Source organism: Rhinolophus ferrumequinum, chromosome 15, assembly GCF_004115265.2.
Source record: "Rhinolophus ferrumequinum isolate MPI-CBG mRhiFer1 chromosome 15, mRhiFer1_v1.p, whole genome shotgun sequence".
Classification (NCBI taxonomy): Eukaryota; Metazoa; Chordata; class Mammalia; order Chiroptera; family Rhinolophidae; genus Rhinolophus; species Rhinolophus ferrumequinum.
The window spans coordinates 17,693,578-17,706,785 of record NC_046298.1 but is presented as its reverse complement, the minus strand read 5'-3'; the positions used below and the strand labels follow the sequence as shown (position 1 = coordinate 17,706,785).

General features: G+C 57.6%; 1 protein-coding gene and 1 long non-coding RNA gene across 4 annotated transcripts; one reads left to right on the top strand and one right to left on the bottom strand.

Annotated features, from left to right (window-relative positions):
- Positions 1-429: 429 nt before the first annotated feature.
- Positions 430-5,954, bottom strand: LOC117035274 (uncharacterized). Its single transcript, XR_004425191.1, has 3 exons — positions 4,717-5,954; positions 3,239-3,360; positions 430-2,670 (listed from the first exon to the last, which is right to left on the bottom strand). It is a non-coding gene; the product is annotated as an uncharacterized LOC117035274 (long non-coding RNA).
- Positions 5,955-6,441: 487 nt separating this feature from the next.
- Positions 6,442-13,136, top strand: ESRP2 (epithelial splicing regulatory protein 2). 3 transcript variants are annotated; one of them, XM_033129124.1, is made up of 16 exons: positions 6,442-6,812; positions 6,901-7,029; positions 8,559-8,672; positions 8,782-8,896; positions 9,240-9,338; positions 9,567-9,621; positions 9,693-9,800; positions 9,876-10,008; positions 10,095-10,137; positions 10,305-10,606; positions 10,714-10,926; positions 11,061-11,259; positions 11,407-11,593; positions 11,877-12,042; positions 12,130-12,186; positions 12,284-13,136. In XM_033129124.1, the coding sequence occupies exons 1-16, from the start codon at positions 6,615-6,617 to the stop codon at positions 12,467-12,469; spliced, it is 2,304 nt and encodes a 767-aa protein (XP_032985015.1). In that variant the 5' UTR covers positions 6,442-6,614; the 3' UTR covers positions 12,470-13,136. The 3 variants fall into 3 exon arrangements, with proteins under 3 accessions (XP_032985015.1, XP_032985014.1, XP_032985013.1); XM_033129123.1 differs by having other exon boundaries at positions 9,690-9,800; XM_033129122.1 differs by having other exon boundaries at positions 9,663-9,800.
- Positions 13,137-13,208: the final 72 nt, after the last annotated feature.

Sequence of the window (13,208 nt, the reverse complement as noted above, 5' to 3'; positions counted from 1 at the left end):
TTCGCACCCGACCCCAGAGCACCTGGGTTGTTCAGACAATCCCAGCCCAGGCAACCCCCTGCCGCCTGCCTCCCGCTCCCGCCACCGGCGGGGGGTTAGGAATGCGGATAGGAGAGGCCAGGTTAGAATGTTTCGTTTTTTGAGTGAGATGTATGTCCGCCCTTGTTAGGGGCCCGGAGTGTGGAGTTACCCTGCCCAATCAAGCAGTTTGCACCCAGTGTTGAGTACTCGAGGCTTGAGCCTCGACCCTGCGCCATGACCCATCGGCAAGTTCCCCCGCAGAGCGGGAGGGATTACTCAACTCGAAGTTTATGCTCCGCAGCGCCTCCGTGATCTGGGATCTGGAATAGGTCGGGCAGAGCGGCGATTCATAAATCGCCGCGGAGGCGCTGCGGAGCATAAACTTCGAGTTGAGTAATCCCTCCCGCAGAGCGGGTTGGGACTTCGTGGTCCCCCCATTACTCCCACCCCAAGCAAACCTGGGGATCCAGAGAGGATACAGGCTCCCTGAGTGAGGAATTGGGGGTGAACAGAGGGGATAGAGACTTGACAGCCGGTAATATGCCAGCATCATGCATCGCTCTGGGAGAGGGAGTCATGGGTTTGGAGACTGGAAGTCTTGATCCCACACTCCCTCCCGAGGGCCAGTCACACCCTGGTCAGCTGGTCTTAAGACCTCTATTCTTCCCCTTCCTTCCTTTCTTCCTCTTACTCAGTAATTGACCCTTTCCAGACTCTCAGAGTGCCCTTCAATGAATCTACTCACTATCTTGGCCTGCCTCTCCTGTGTTCTTATACTGAAACACACCGGTGGAGGAGGTAGCCTCCTCTTTTGAGGTCCAACTATGTCCCACCTCAGGCCCTGACCCAGTGACACTCCTCCCCACCAAAAAAAATTAGCACACCTGCCTCCCTCGCCTCCATCCCGGGCCCAGCAGAGGGGTTACTAAGGACCAATCTAGCAGGGACAGGCAGGAGACCAGAGCGAAGGGTTAAGTGGGGAGACGGTAGGGAACAAGACAGTGCTTTGCACTCTGCACTCTGGCACAGTCTGAATGTCTTGTCAGCCCAACAGCCTCAGGTGACGCTGAGGGCCATCACAGGGTGGCCCTGTCCTCAGGAGCAGTTCCTGAGGTGCTCACTCCCACGGCCCTGCAGGTAATAGAAACCATGGCCATTAGGGGAGGGGTTTCCAAGGCTTGGTCAGTAATGATCCATGCTGGCATTGTGAAGAAGGGTCAGAAGGTGAGGGTCCCCCCATTTCACATGATCCCACTATCCACATGATGGCTGCAGACCTGGGGTCACCCTGGACTCTAAATACCTCCCTGACTTTCAGGCCCACAATCAGATGGTCACCAGTCTTGCCAGCTCTACCCTCCCCAAACCAGACTACCCTAATCCCCATAGTAGCTTCCTCACTGATGTCCCAATTTGTCCCTTATTCCTGTGGGTTGTTCTCCACATACGAGGTTGAAATCATTAAACAGTAAGCCAGGCCCTATCACTGTCTGCCTAACCCCACTCGTGACCCTCCCATTGCATTCATCATACGCATTTCACTGATAGTGAGTGAGGATCCTGCAGGGTACTCTGACCATCTCCCCTGATTTCTACTCCCCCCTTTCTCCAGCTTTCTAATTTCCAGCCTCAATGGCTTCCTTGCTGCCTAGAGCAAGACAACCTCATTCTCCCTCAGGACTTCTGTACTTATTCCACTAGGATCATTCTGCCGCCCCAACTTTTGGGAACTCAACTGAGCTCTGCATTTAGGCCTCCGTCCAACATGACCATTGGCTTTGAAGCAGCCCCTGCCTGGCTCCCATTAAAATACAATCACTGGAAGAGCAAATCCTTCACATGTCCTATTACTGTCGCCTCCTGGGTTACTAGTTACCACCAGCACAGTATCTGGCACACAGCAAGTGCTTAACATATGTTGCATGAATGATTGATACACCCGTTCTCTACCTTCCAGGATAGGGTCCTGGTGTCTGTCAAACCTAGAGAAGAAGATAAGGAACTGAGAGGTCCAAGGGCTGGATGTGAGTTCTGGAAAAGACTGGGAAATAGGGAGGGTGTTCCTGTGGAGAGGAACATTTTGAGCGAAGACCAGAGGTAGGAAATAAATCCAGAGGCTGAAGAGCCAAGCCAGTTGTGGTATCTTCCTCAGGTGAAAATCCAGCTAACAGCCTTTACCCCTCCTGTGTTACTGGGCTCTTTGCATTCCCTCTCCTTTGCCCAAGCTGCAAGCTCCTCTACCTGGACCAGGTGGGTGGATGGGCTTGGGGCAACCAACCAAGATCAGGGCTTCTGAGCTGGTTTGGTAGCCATAGCTGAGCCTATTTGGAAGCCAAGTGAGTCTCCTAAAGCTAATAGCTCAGTACGCTTCTATTCCTCTGCTGCCAGAGCCTCCCTGGATTCATGAGACGCCAAACACTGACACAATCATGACTGAACCTTGGGGGAAAGGGGCCCAGAACAGGGTATCTAACCTGGCTTAGACATCAAGGAAGGCTGCCTGGAGGAAGAATTAAAGACCGGTCTTCAAAGATAAGTAGGAGTTTGCCAGGAAAACAAGGGGATGAGTAGGTCGGTGGGTGCTCCAGGCAGTGAGCTTAGCCAGTATAATACAACAGCCTCCAGACCCGAACAATCCCACCTGTGTGTCTAGAGCACATAGTGGGTGAGAGTGGAACAGAGTGGTTGAGGGCCCTGAAAACCAAGTTTAAAAACGTGGCCTATGTCCAGCGAGCCAGAAGCCACGGAGATTCTCAAGCCTAAGGGAGGATAGTATTAGCCAGTGGGTAGTATTAGGGCCTTCCCCTTTCACTTCAGTGCACGCTCCGCTCCTCTGACCGCAATACCTCGGTCAAGAGACAGAGTCAGTGCGCCCTCTGGTGGGAATTCAGCGGCGATTCCGCAAAGGCGCGGTGATAGGAGCCTTGGTGGGCCCAGCGTTCTTGCTACTCTGGAGTCCCGGGAGATAAGGAAGGGTGACAGCTGGCCCAGCTGAGGGTGGGGATGGGCCTGGGCTAGGGAGTGTGGATCATCGGCGGGGGGGAGGGGCGGGGGAGGGACCCCAGCAGGCACCGAGCGTCGAATCCTCTCCCACAGCGGGATATTTTATGGCCTGGGAGGGAGGGCTTTTACACCACTCCTAGACTCCCCGGAGGCCCATAAGAACGGCCAGATTCCCCTCCCCACGGGAAGATCCCCACCCTATATCCGCTCTGACCTTCATGTACCGGCGGCTGGAGCGACCGCTGCCTTTGTGACAGGACTCATGAGGCGAGTCCTGCCACGAAGAAGCGAGGCGAAGAGGCGAGGACGAGATTCCGGATGAGATTCCACGAGCCCCTGCTGGCGAGACCAAGTTACTTTCTCCCAAATACCTGGGGTACGGTTTGGGAAAGTCATCTGGCAGGGCGATTGGAGACTCGCTCACACCTCTCATTTATCTTATCTCTGATTCATTCATTCATGATTCGTGAATCCTAGCAGATGGGGCAGAGGACATTTATCAATGAAAAACAGACGTTTCAAACTACAGTAGGGACCTCTGTTACAGAATGAGGTGCCCTGAAGGGGGAAAATCTGGAGGAAGAGCAGGGTTAGTTAACTAGGGCAAGGGTGGCTTGGGAAGGAAAGAAAGAAAGCAGACTGACTATGTAAAGGCCCTGTGGCCCCAGGGAAGGTTACTATCCTTGGACTACTCAGAGGCAGACAAAGCAAGTCAATAATTCATTCAGTAAGTCTTGAGCAATTGTAGTGCTTCCTAAGTATCTTGGGGGGATTGGTTCCAGACCCCCACCCCTCCCAGCCCCCCAATACCAAAATTCTCCACATGCTTAAGTCTCTGATATAAAATGGTGTAGTATTTGCATATAACCTAGGCACTTTCTGCCCTACGCTTTAAATCACCTCTAGATTACTTATAACATCTAATGTAAATGCTATGTAAATAGTTATTATACTGTATTTAGGGATCGACTTTGTGGAATTAAAAAAAAAATTGATCCACTGTTGGTTGACTCCACAGATGTGGAACCGCGAGTTAGGAGGGCCAATTGTATGTGCTACATGCTAGGCCCAGAGATAGGCGCAGGGGATGAGCCTGTCCTCAAGGATCTGGTGTTCTTGTGGGTGGGGCAGGGAGACAAGTGATTTGTGTTAGCTGTTGGTTTAGTGGGGGGGAGTGAAGGGGGAAAGGAGATACGAAAGCTAATTGGGGACAGGAGCACGGATGTTTAGTATTAATGGGGTGATGTGGAAGCACCCATCTGAAGATGTGTAAAAAAGAGCTCAACAAAGCAGGGCTCTAAGGTTATTTTAATGAATTTAGGTTTTCAAGGTGAATCCAAGTCTCATGCGGGTAGGGGCGGGAGGTGGGACGCACAGGGGTTTTGGGGAGCCTCCCCACACTGCCAGCCCCTAGCCTCAGGTTCACTACCGAGCAGGGACCTGGACACGCATGAATGGGAATGCGGTCCCATGGGAATGCGCTTAGGACGGCCAGAGGTACCACACTGGAAAGGTCAGTCACCTTGAAAGGGAGGCTTCCAGGAGGACGGGATTTCGAGACCCACCCTGAAAGACGAATAGGGAAAGGCCTAGAACAAAGGTCTAAAGGTTGACTGCATGGAGGCGCTAGGATGGGTTAGACAGACATTAAGCAGAGCCCTGATGGCCCACGAGGGATGCCGGGGCACTGACCTGTAGCAGCAGCCCCGACAAGAGCCGGACAGGAGCTATGCACCTGGCCAGGGAAGTTTTAGGAGAGGCCCCAGGGCTGAGGCACTGCTGGGATGAAGGCGAGTTGGCAGCAAAAGCTTGGCGGGGAGAAGGGCCCGACTACGCCTGGCGCACGCGCGCTCTAGGGTGGGTGGGGGAGGGGCCTTACCTTGCTGTTGCGCCCCGCCCCGCGAACAAATATTTGACATTCCTGGCTTATCTAGAGGGGGCGGGGCCCGAAGAGCGAGGGCCCTTCCTCCCTCGAGCCTGATTGGCTTAGTGCTTTCAGGGGTGGGGACAAACGGGCAGGCCCGGGTCCGCGGTCCAGAGACCCGCAGCCGCCCGCGGACACCACCTACCTACACCCCAAGGGGAAATGCTGGTCGCCTGAATCCGCTAGAACTGTCTACTTCCCACTCTCCCGGCCGCCGTGTCCCGGCGCGAGTCACTTCCGTCCCGGGCGCCTCAGTCTCTTTATCGGTCAAGTGGGGACTCACTGCAGTGTGGGTTCAATGGGCAAAGCCTTGGAGGCCCCCTCCATGTCCCGGTCTTCCGCTCTCCCCATTGTCCGAAGCTCTGGAAACAGCGCCCTGCTTTTGCGAAACCGCGAGGTGCGGCTCCTGCCTGTTTCAGATCGGTCTTGGCAACCCCATGTCTTTGTTCTTGACAGGCTGGAGTACCTTCTTCCCGCCGGATTCTCATTCAGTTTCTCAGTCACATAAATGAGAGAATTTGGGGAAGTTCGGGCTGCCTGGAAACGCGCCTCAAAGGAGCCTCACCAAGATCGACGGGTCGAAAAAGTGCTGGAAGCCCTGCACGTGGCACTGTCCCAATTGGGATGTTGGTCCGGATTGGAGAAGAGGATCAGCGACTCCCGCACGCACACTTGACACATTTGCCGCTAGTCCCCACCCGCCAACGCGCTTACATCTCCAGGCAACAGGCCCGTCGTCAAGGGGGTAGGGCGACAAAAATAGGCAGGAGTCCTCACGTAGGGTAAGGGTGAGGCCCCAGGCCCGGACCATCTGGTTTAGGCTCGTCTTGAGTGCCTCTCTCGGGAGTTGCGGGGTTGCTCCCTCGTTCCCCAGCACCGAGGCTTGCGCACCTCCGACTGCGCTTTGGCACCGCGGGCACTTCCTGGAGCCAAGCTAAGGTCCGGTCTTCGCACCTGCATGGAAAGTCCTGCCCTGTGTCCTCTAGCCCTCCCCCCGCCCCCACCCCGCTCTAATGACCTCTGGTGATCCCCATCCCCCCGCCCCCAGTCGACCTCTGGTGATTCCCCCACAAGCCTCTGGGTGATACCTGGTAACTCTCATCGCCTCCTTTGACCCTTGGTGACTTACTTCTGTCACCCCCACACCGGTCGTCGTGACCCCCACCAATCCTAGACTGCTTCCTGGTGATTTTCACAAGTCCAATGTGATCCTTAGGACTAGAGGGCTGTGGTTTTGCCCTTTCCTTGGCGGAGGCCTCATGGAGCGGGAAGGAGGAGGATGGGGATGGGGTTGTCCCAGAAGTCAGCTGGCTGAGGGAATGGGAATCCGAGCCCTAAGCTCACGCCCAGGCCAGGCGTCTGAGCACGCCTGTTCTGGGTTAGGTTCTAGCAGCCCTCCCCCAAGGCTCCCGGAGCCGCCCTCGGTCACGTGGCCCGCGGGGCGGACAGGTAACTTGCCCAGAGAGGGCGGGGGCCGGGAGCTGCCCCGCCTTGCGGGGCCCCGCGGGCGGGTCTCAGCAGCGCCCACTGCGCCAGCCCTGCCGTAGGTGCCGCCCCCAACACACGGTGTCCCGCCCAAGCTGATCCGCGTCTGCCATCGGTCGGTGCGTGCGTGCGCCTCGTCGGTCCGCGTGTGTGTGGCCGAGCGCCCCCTTCCTCTGCGGCCATGACTCCGCCGCCACCCCAGCCACCGCCCCCGGGTCCGAACCCCGCCGCAAACTCCACCGCGGACCCCGGCCCAGAGCCTGGACCCCTGGTCGTACTGTTCGGGGCCACGGCGGGTGCGCTGGGGCCAGACCTGGGCTCCGATGAGACCGACTTAATACTCTTAGTGTGGCAAGTGGTGGAGCCGAGGAGCCGCCAGGTAGGGTGGAAAGGCGACGGTGAAGTCCCCAGGGAGCTTCAGGATCCGAGGGGCGTAGTGGCTGATCGGTTTCCTCCGCGGCTCGCAGGTGGGGACGCTGCACAAATCACTGATTCGCGCCGAGGCGGCCGCACTGAGCCCGCAGTGCCGCGAGGCGAGTGGCCTGAGCGCCGACAGCCTGGCGCGGGCGGAGCCGCTGGACAAGGTGCTGCAGCAGGTGAGCGCTGGGGCCGGGGTGAGTGGAGACACTGCTGGGCCGCGGGGACATTTCTCGGCGGGAGAGGCGGCAGGAGGCGAGGCCTGGCGCACCGCGATTAACTGGCCAGGGCGGTAGGACGGGTGCCTGTTGTTTGAAACTTTCAGCAGCTCCCGCGTGTGCGTGTGTCCGCTTGTGCGGGCCATTCCTGTGGGGTCTTGCTTTTCAGCCTTTCCAGATCCACCTTACTGAGAGGGTGGGGATGGAGGCCGTGAGACCCGTCCCAGAGTCCCTGGCCAGGGGGTAGCAAGGCTGAGACCGAGACGCCTCCGGGAACCAGCCGGGCAAGGTCTCCCAGAACAGCAGCCGGAAACCGAAAGGGCTGAGTGTCCTGGGCTTGGTCATAGGTCACGGTCCCTGCTGCCTGTGTCCTGGGCCCACCCACCCGCCTGGGAGACGCTGGAGCGGGGGCGTAGGGCGGTGTCTGCCCCAGAGGCAGACGCCGCCAGGTGTAAGCTGCTCGTCTAGGCCTGTCCCGGCCGGCTGGCCAGGCGTGGGCGCTGTCCGGACCCCGCCTGGGGGCTACCTGCCTCCTGAGTGCAAAGGCCTAGCTAGGGTGACTCCCGGCTCCAGGTGAAGTGGGAGACGGTTTCCACTGCTCTTTTCTTTTTTATCTTCATTACTGTGCTCACCTCCTGCTCGACTCTTGAGTGTAATGAGTTAAGTGCTTCACACGCACAAATTCTTTAATCTTCCAACAACTCTGGTGGTTCCTGAGTAAATGGAAGCACAAACGTGTTGAACTTAGTCTATTCCAGAAGGGCTTCCCGACTAGCCCCTACTTGGGGAGTGTGCTGAAGGAGAGCTGGGTTGCCTTGCTCTGCCTGCCTCAGATTGTAAAACTGGCGTGGGGGAGGTTCTTGCGCCTGTTCTTAGTGCTTATACCTATTCTCCTGCAGGGATGGAGGCTGGGGGAGGGGCTGGGCAACTTCAGGAGTGCCACCCCCTCTGTGAGCAAACAGCTCAGTGCCAGCCGGTCGATGGGGTGTGGGTCAAAGCTCACGCTGCTCCTGCTGTCCAGGTGTGGAGCTCTGTCCTTGGAGTTTCTCTGCCCCTCGGTTGGTCAGACCTAGAGGCGTGGCTGCCATTGACCATGAGCCGGATGGGCCTCAGGCAGGACTGGGCCTCCCCCACCTGTCTGAGGGTGGTGCCTGGTCAGGGACAGGTTTAACCTGCTCTGCCCCGCCCCTTCCCACCTGCTTGTCCCACTCCACCAGGTGTTTGCTCTGGCCCCACTCCAGACTCCTGTGGTGTGTGTAATGGGGGCTTGGGTGATATGTCACTGCCCCCATTCGGCCTGGAGAAGGTGACAGTGGACTGGGGGAGAATGGGGACACGGACATGGAGCCAGGCCCAACAGGCGTGGCCACCTACTCCCCAAGCAGGGTAGGGCTGAACATCTGGCTGAACCAGCTTTGCAGCCTGCACCCTTTCTTCCTGCCTGCCCAGCTATGAGTCTGTGTCTGTCTCTCCCCACTCCCTATCCCCAGTTCTCACAGCTGGTGAACGGGGATGTGGCTCTGCTGGGCGGGGCCCCCTACGTGCTCTGCACTGATGGGCAGCAGCTGCTGCGACAGGTCCTGCACCCCGAGGCCTCCAGGAAGGTATGCCACTGAGGGCACAATAGGGGGTAGGGTTCCTAGGACCCCAATTGTCAGGGTGGGCAGGGCAGCTCTGTTCCCCCCATTCACCCCCACTCACATGTACCCCCAGAACCTGGTGCTCCCCGACACCTTCTTCTCCTTCTACGACCTCCGCAGAGAGTTCCATGTGCAGCACCCGAGCGCCCGCCTTGCCAGGGACCTCACGGTGGCCACCATGGCACAGGGTATCTGTGACCCAGCAGGGTTAAAGTGGAGGGGTGGCTGTAGGCTCTGTGTCTGAGTATGTGCATGCTGGTGGGTTATATGAATACATGCAAGTTGACATTATGTGCTGAGTCCTTGAGTGCATGTCTGTGTCTGTGCTGGGGCGTATTTGGAAAGTGGGCATATGTCTACGTGTCTGGGCTGTGGACCTGTAAGGGCATACATGAGCTGGGCCAAAACAAGTGTGTTTACTGGGATTCTGCATGTGTCTGTGTAGACGTGGGCGTAGGTGGGACCACGATTAGGGCTCCTGCTGGCCCTCTTGTGCTTGGATGTTTTTCTTAGTTATGTCTCTGCTCATAGACTTGGGGCTGGAGACAGATGCCACAGAGGACGACTTTGGGGTCTGGGAAGTGAAGACAATGGTAGCTGTCATCCTCCACCTGCTTGAAGGGCCTGGTGGTAAGGTTCCCCTCACCACCTGTCACCTGCTCTCTCTCAGGGCCTGGTGAACGCCTGCCTATTAATTCCTCGAAGTCCCTCTCTCCATTTGTTACTTTCCCTGAGAGACCATGAAATGGAAGCCCCTTTGCCACCTCCTCATCCCCCTCAACTGTCCTCTTTTTGCAGAGCTTGGTGGGGAGGGCCCCTCCACCAGACCCTGCTGACCCCCATGCCATCTCCTCTCAGGTCAATTGTTTTCGAAGCCTGAGGTGATAAAGCAGAAATATGAGACAGGACCTTGGTAAGTGGGGGGCAGGGGTGGGGCTGACAACAGCTGGCCAGCTCTGACCCTGTGCCTTGCCCACACAGCAGCAAGGCCGACGTGGTGGACAGCGAGACAGTAGTTCGGGCCCGTGGGCTACCCTGGCAGTCATCAGACCAGGACGTGGCTCGTTTCTTCAAAGGTCTCAACATTGCCAGGTGAGTGCAGCAGGATGGGTGGGCCCAGGAGGGCAGGCCTACCCAGGAGGCACTAACGCAGCACTGGCTCCACAGGGGTGGTGTAGCGCTCTGCCTCAACGCCCAGGGCCGCAGAAATGGCGAGGCCCTCATCCGTTTTGTGGACAGCGAGCAGCGGGACCTAGCGCTGCAGAGACACAAGCACCACATGGGTGTCCGCTATATCGAGGTGGGGCTTTGGGCTGGGAGTGGAGCAGAGGAGAGCTGAGGCCAGCCAGGCCTAAGACCCACAGGCTGTCCCCACTGTGCCCACAGGTATACAAAGCAACGGGAGAGGAATTTGTAAAGATCGCAGGGGGTAAGTGTGACCTCAGCAGTGCCTAGCTCCCCCTGGTTCTTAACCCATGTCCCACTTCCCCGACACCCCTTGCCTTTCTGCTCCCGTGTGCCAGGTGTGGGTGGGTATTTGGAAGGGCATGAAGTTAGTAGGTAACTCCCATGTCCCCGCGCCCCCCCCCCCCCAAGGCACATCACTAGAGGTGGCACGTTTCCTGTCGCGGGAAGACCAAGTGATCCTGAGGCTGCGGGGACTGCCCTTCTCGGCTGGGCCAACAGATGTGCTCGGCTTCCTGGGGCCAGAGTGCCCAGTGACTGGGGGTGCTGATGGGCTGCTCTTTGTACGCCACCCTGACGGCCGGCCCACTGGTGATGCCTTTGCACTCTTTGCCTGCGAGGAGCTGGCACAGGCTGCACTGCGCAGGCACAAGGGCATGCTGGGTAAGCGATACATTGAACTCTTCCGGAGCACTGCAGCCGAGGTGCAGCAGGTGAGCACCCAGGGCTCCCCCACCCGCTATGTATTTCTCCAGGGTGCCCCTTCCATCCCGTGTCCCTGCCCTACTTGGCATGACCAGCCTGTTGCCTGCCTCACTAGGTCCTGAACCGCTATGCATCCAGTCCACTCCTTCCTACACTGACTGCTCCACTGCTGCCCATCCCCTTCCCACTGGCAGCTGGGACTGGGAGAGATTGTGTACGCCTTCGAGGCCTGCCCTACACAGCCACCATCGAAGACATCCTGAGCTTTTTAGGGGAGGCAGCGGCTGACATTCGGCCCCATGGTGTGCACATGGTGCTCAACCAGCAGGTGAGGCTGCTGTCAGTGTGTGTGTGTGGCGGGGGGGGGGGGGGGGGCACCCATAGTTAGGGAGGGAGGGGTATGCGGTTGGGAGGAAAGCACTCTCATAACAGGACAGATTGCTTACAAGAAGGTGTACACAGGGCCGGCCATCGGGCGATGCCTTCATCCAGATGACATCAGCAGAGCGGGCCTTAGCTGCTGCTCAGCGTTGCCATAAGAAAGTGATGAAGGAACGCTACGTGGAGGTGGTCCCCTGCTCCACAGAGGAGATGAGCCGTGTGCTGATGGGGGGCACTTTGGGCCGCAGTGGCATGTCCCCTCCACCCTGCAAGCTGCCCTGTGAGTGTTCCAGGGCTGGGAAAGGAGGAGGCACGTGGGGACCAGGCTGTTACAACTTTCACTTGCTACAAAAGGGATTCCTTTCCAGCTGTCCCACCCAGGGCAGTGCTGGGCTCCCTGCAGACGTGCTCTTATTATTTCTTTTAGGCCTCTCGCCACCCACCTACGCCACCTTCCAGGCCACCCCAACACTCATTCCCACTGAGACAGCAGCTCTCTATCCCTCTTCGGCACTGCTCCCAGCTGCTAGGGTACCTGCTTCCCACACCCCCGTTGCCTACTATCCAGGGCCAGCCACTCAACTCTACATGAACTACACAGCCTACTACCCCAGGTACCTTGCTGTTAAGCGAACTCCACAGGCCTGCCCCATCCTGGTTTGGGGGAGGGACATGATCCCCTGCCTGGGCCAAATAACCCAAGGTCTATGAGACAAGGGAGTGACAGGTGTGGCTGGCTGATGCCATCTACAAACTAGGATGGAGATGACTGTAGAGGCAGGGGTTTTAGGGAGGAGGAACTGAACCAAGCAAGGCAGAGGCAAGGGAAGAGGGAGGCAGGTCTTCATCTAGGCTGTATGTGGGACTACTACTAAAACTCTGCCTCTCCCACCCTAGCCCCCCCGTCTCCCCCACCACTGTGGGCTACCTCACCACGCCCCCTGCTGCCCTGGCCTCCACTCCCACCTCAGTGTTGTCCCAGCCGGGAGCCCTGGTCCGTATGCAGGGTGTCCCATACACAGCTGGTATGAAGGATCTGCTCAGCGTCTTCCAGGCCTACCAGGTGAGGTGTGGCTGCAGGGGTGGCTCAGGGCTTGGGGACCTGGCTGAGCCTGGAGTCCCCTGCCCTAAATCTCTGTCCCTTCTGCAGCTAGCCCCTGATGACTACACCAGCCTGATGCCTGTTGGTGAACCACCTCGCACTGTGGTACAGGCCCCCAAAGAGTGGGTGTGTTTATAGGTGAGGGAGCCAGAAGGTAAGAGCTGGCTGATATCCTCAGCTAACATGTCTCTCCTGCATCCAGAGAACCAGTGGCTTCTTTCTGGCTTGTCCAAGCTCTCAGAAGGCACCCAGAGGAGCTCAAGCCCCAGCTCCATCCCCTACTTATTGCTCTGCTGTTCACCCCAAAGATGATGGCTGGACCCTGCGTGCAGGGCTGGGGATGCAATGGTGCTACCTTGTTCCCAATGGCCTGATCTGGGCCTCTTGAGTAGTACCCAGAACGCCTTTGGTCTGTTCTGGCTATGGCCTATGCCCACAGCTTCCGTGGGGCTGACGTCCACAGCAGGCTTGCCTTAAATGGAAGCCCTGGGGCCTTCAATGCATGACTCCTGGGAGCTTCTCAGGAGAGATCCCAGTGGTGGGGGGCAGAGGAACAGAGAGCACTGATCCCAGCCCCCAGGGTACTTGGACCTCAGTGGCCACCTCGTGTCAGGGGGGTCCCATCTAAGGGTGCTAGCCCCTCCAGCTTGGCTTAAGGAACATCAGATGGCAAAACCACAGGCTGTTTTGATGGACTGTACTGCAGTATCCCCAGAAGACACTAGGGGGCAGGAGGCCCTCACACAAAAACTCAGGCTTGACTTTAAAGGGGACTTTCCGCCTACTTTTTGTGCACACCGTGGGCAGGCCAGTTGTCCTGAACTCAGCAGACACCGTGGAATGTCCTTTGCACCCATTAGAGGGTGCAGAACTGAAGCTTCGAAAAGAATTTGGAACTCTACCCTCTCCTCCATAAAATAAACAAAGGTTCCTAACCACGTGGACTTTTTAAAAGCCGAAGTGCCCTTAGCTTTGGCCCCCAAAGTGAGGGGCTCCACACCAGCCCCAGACGGAGGAAAACTCAGGCAGATTTCAAAGAGACTGTTGACCTGTCACCGTTTATTATTTCAGCACTATAACTGAGGAGCCTGAATTGCTGGCTCTTCCCTTTGTATCTGTGTAAGGAG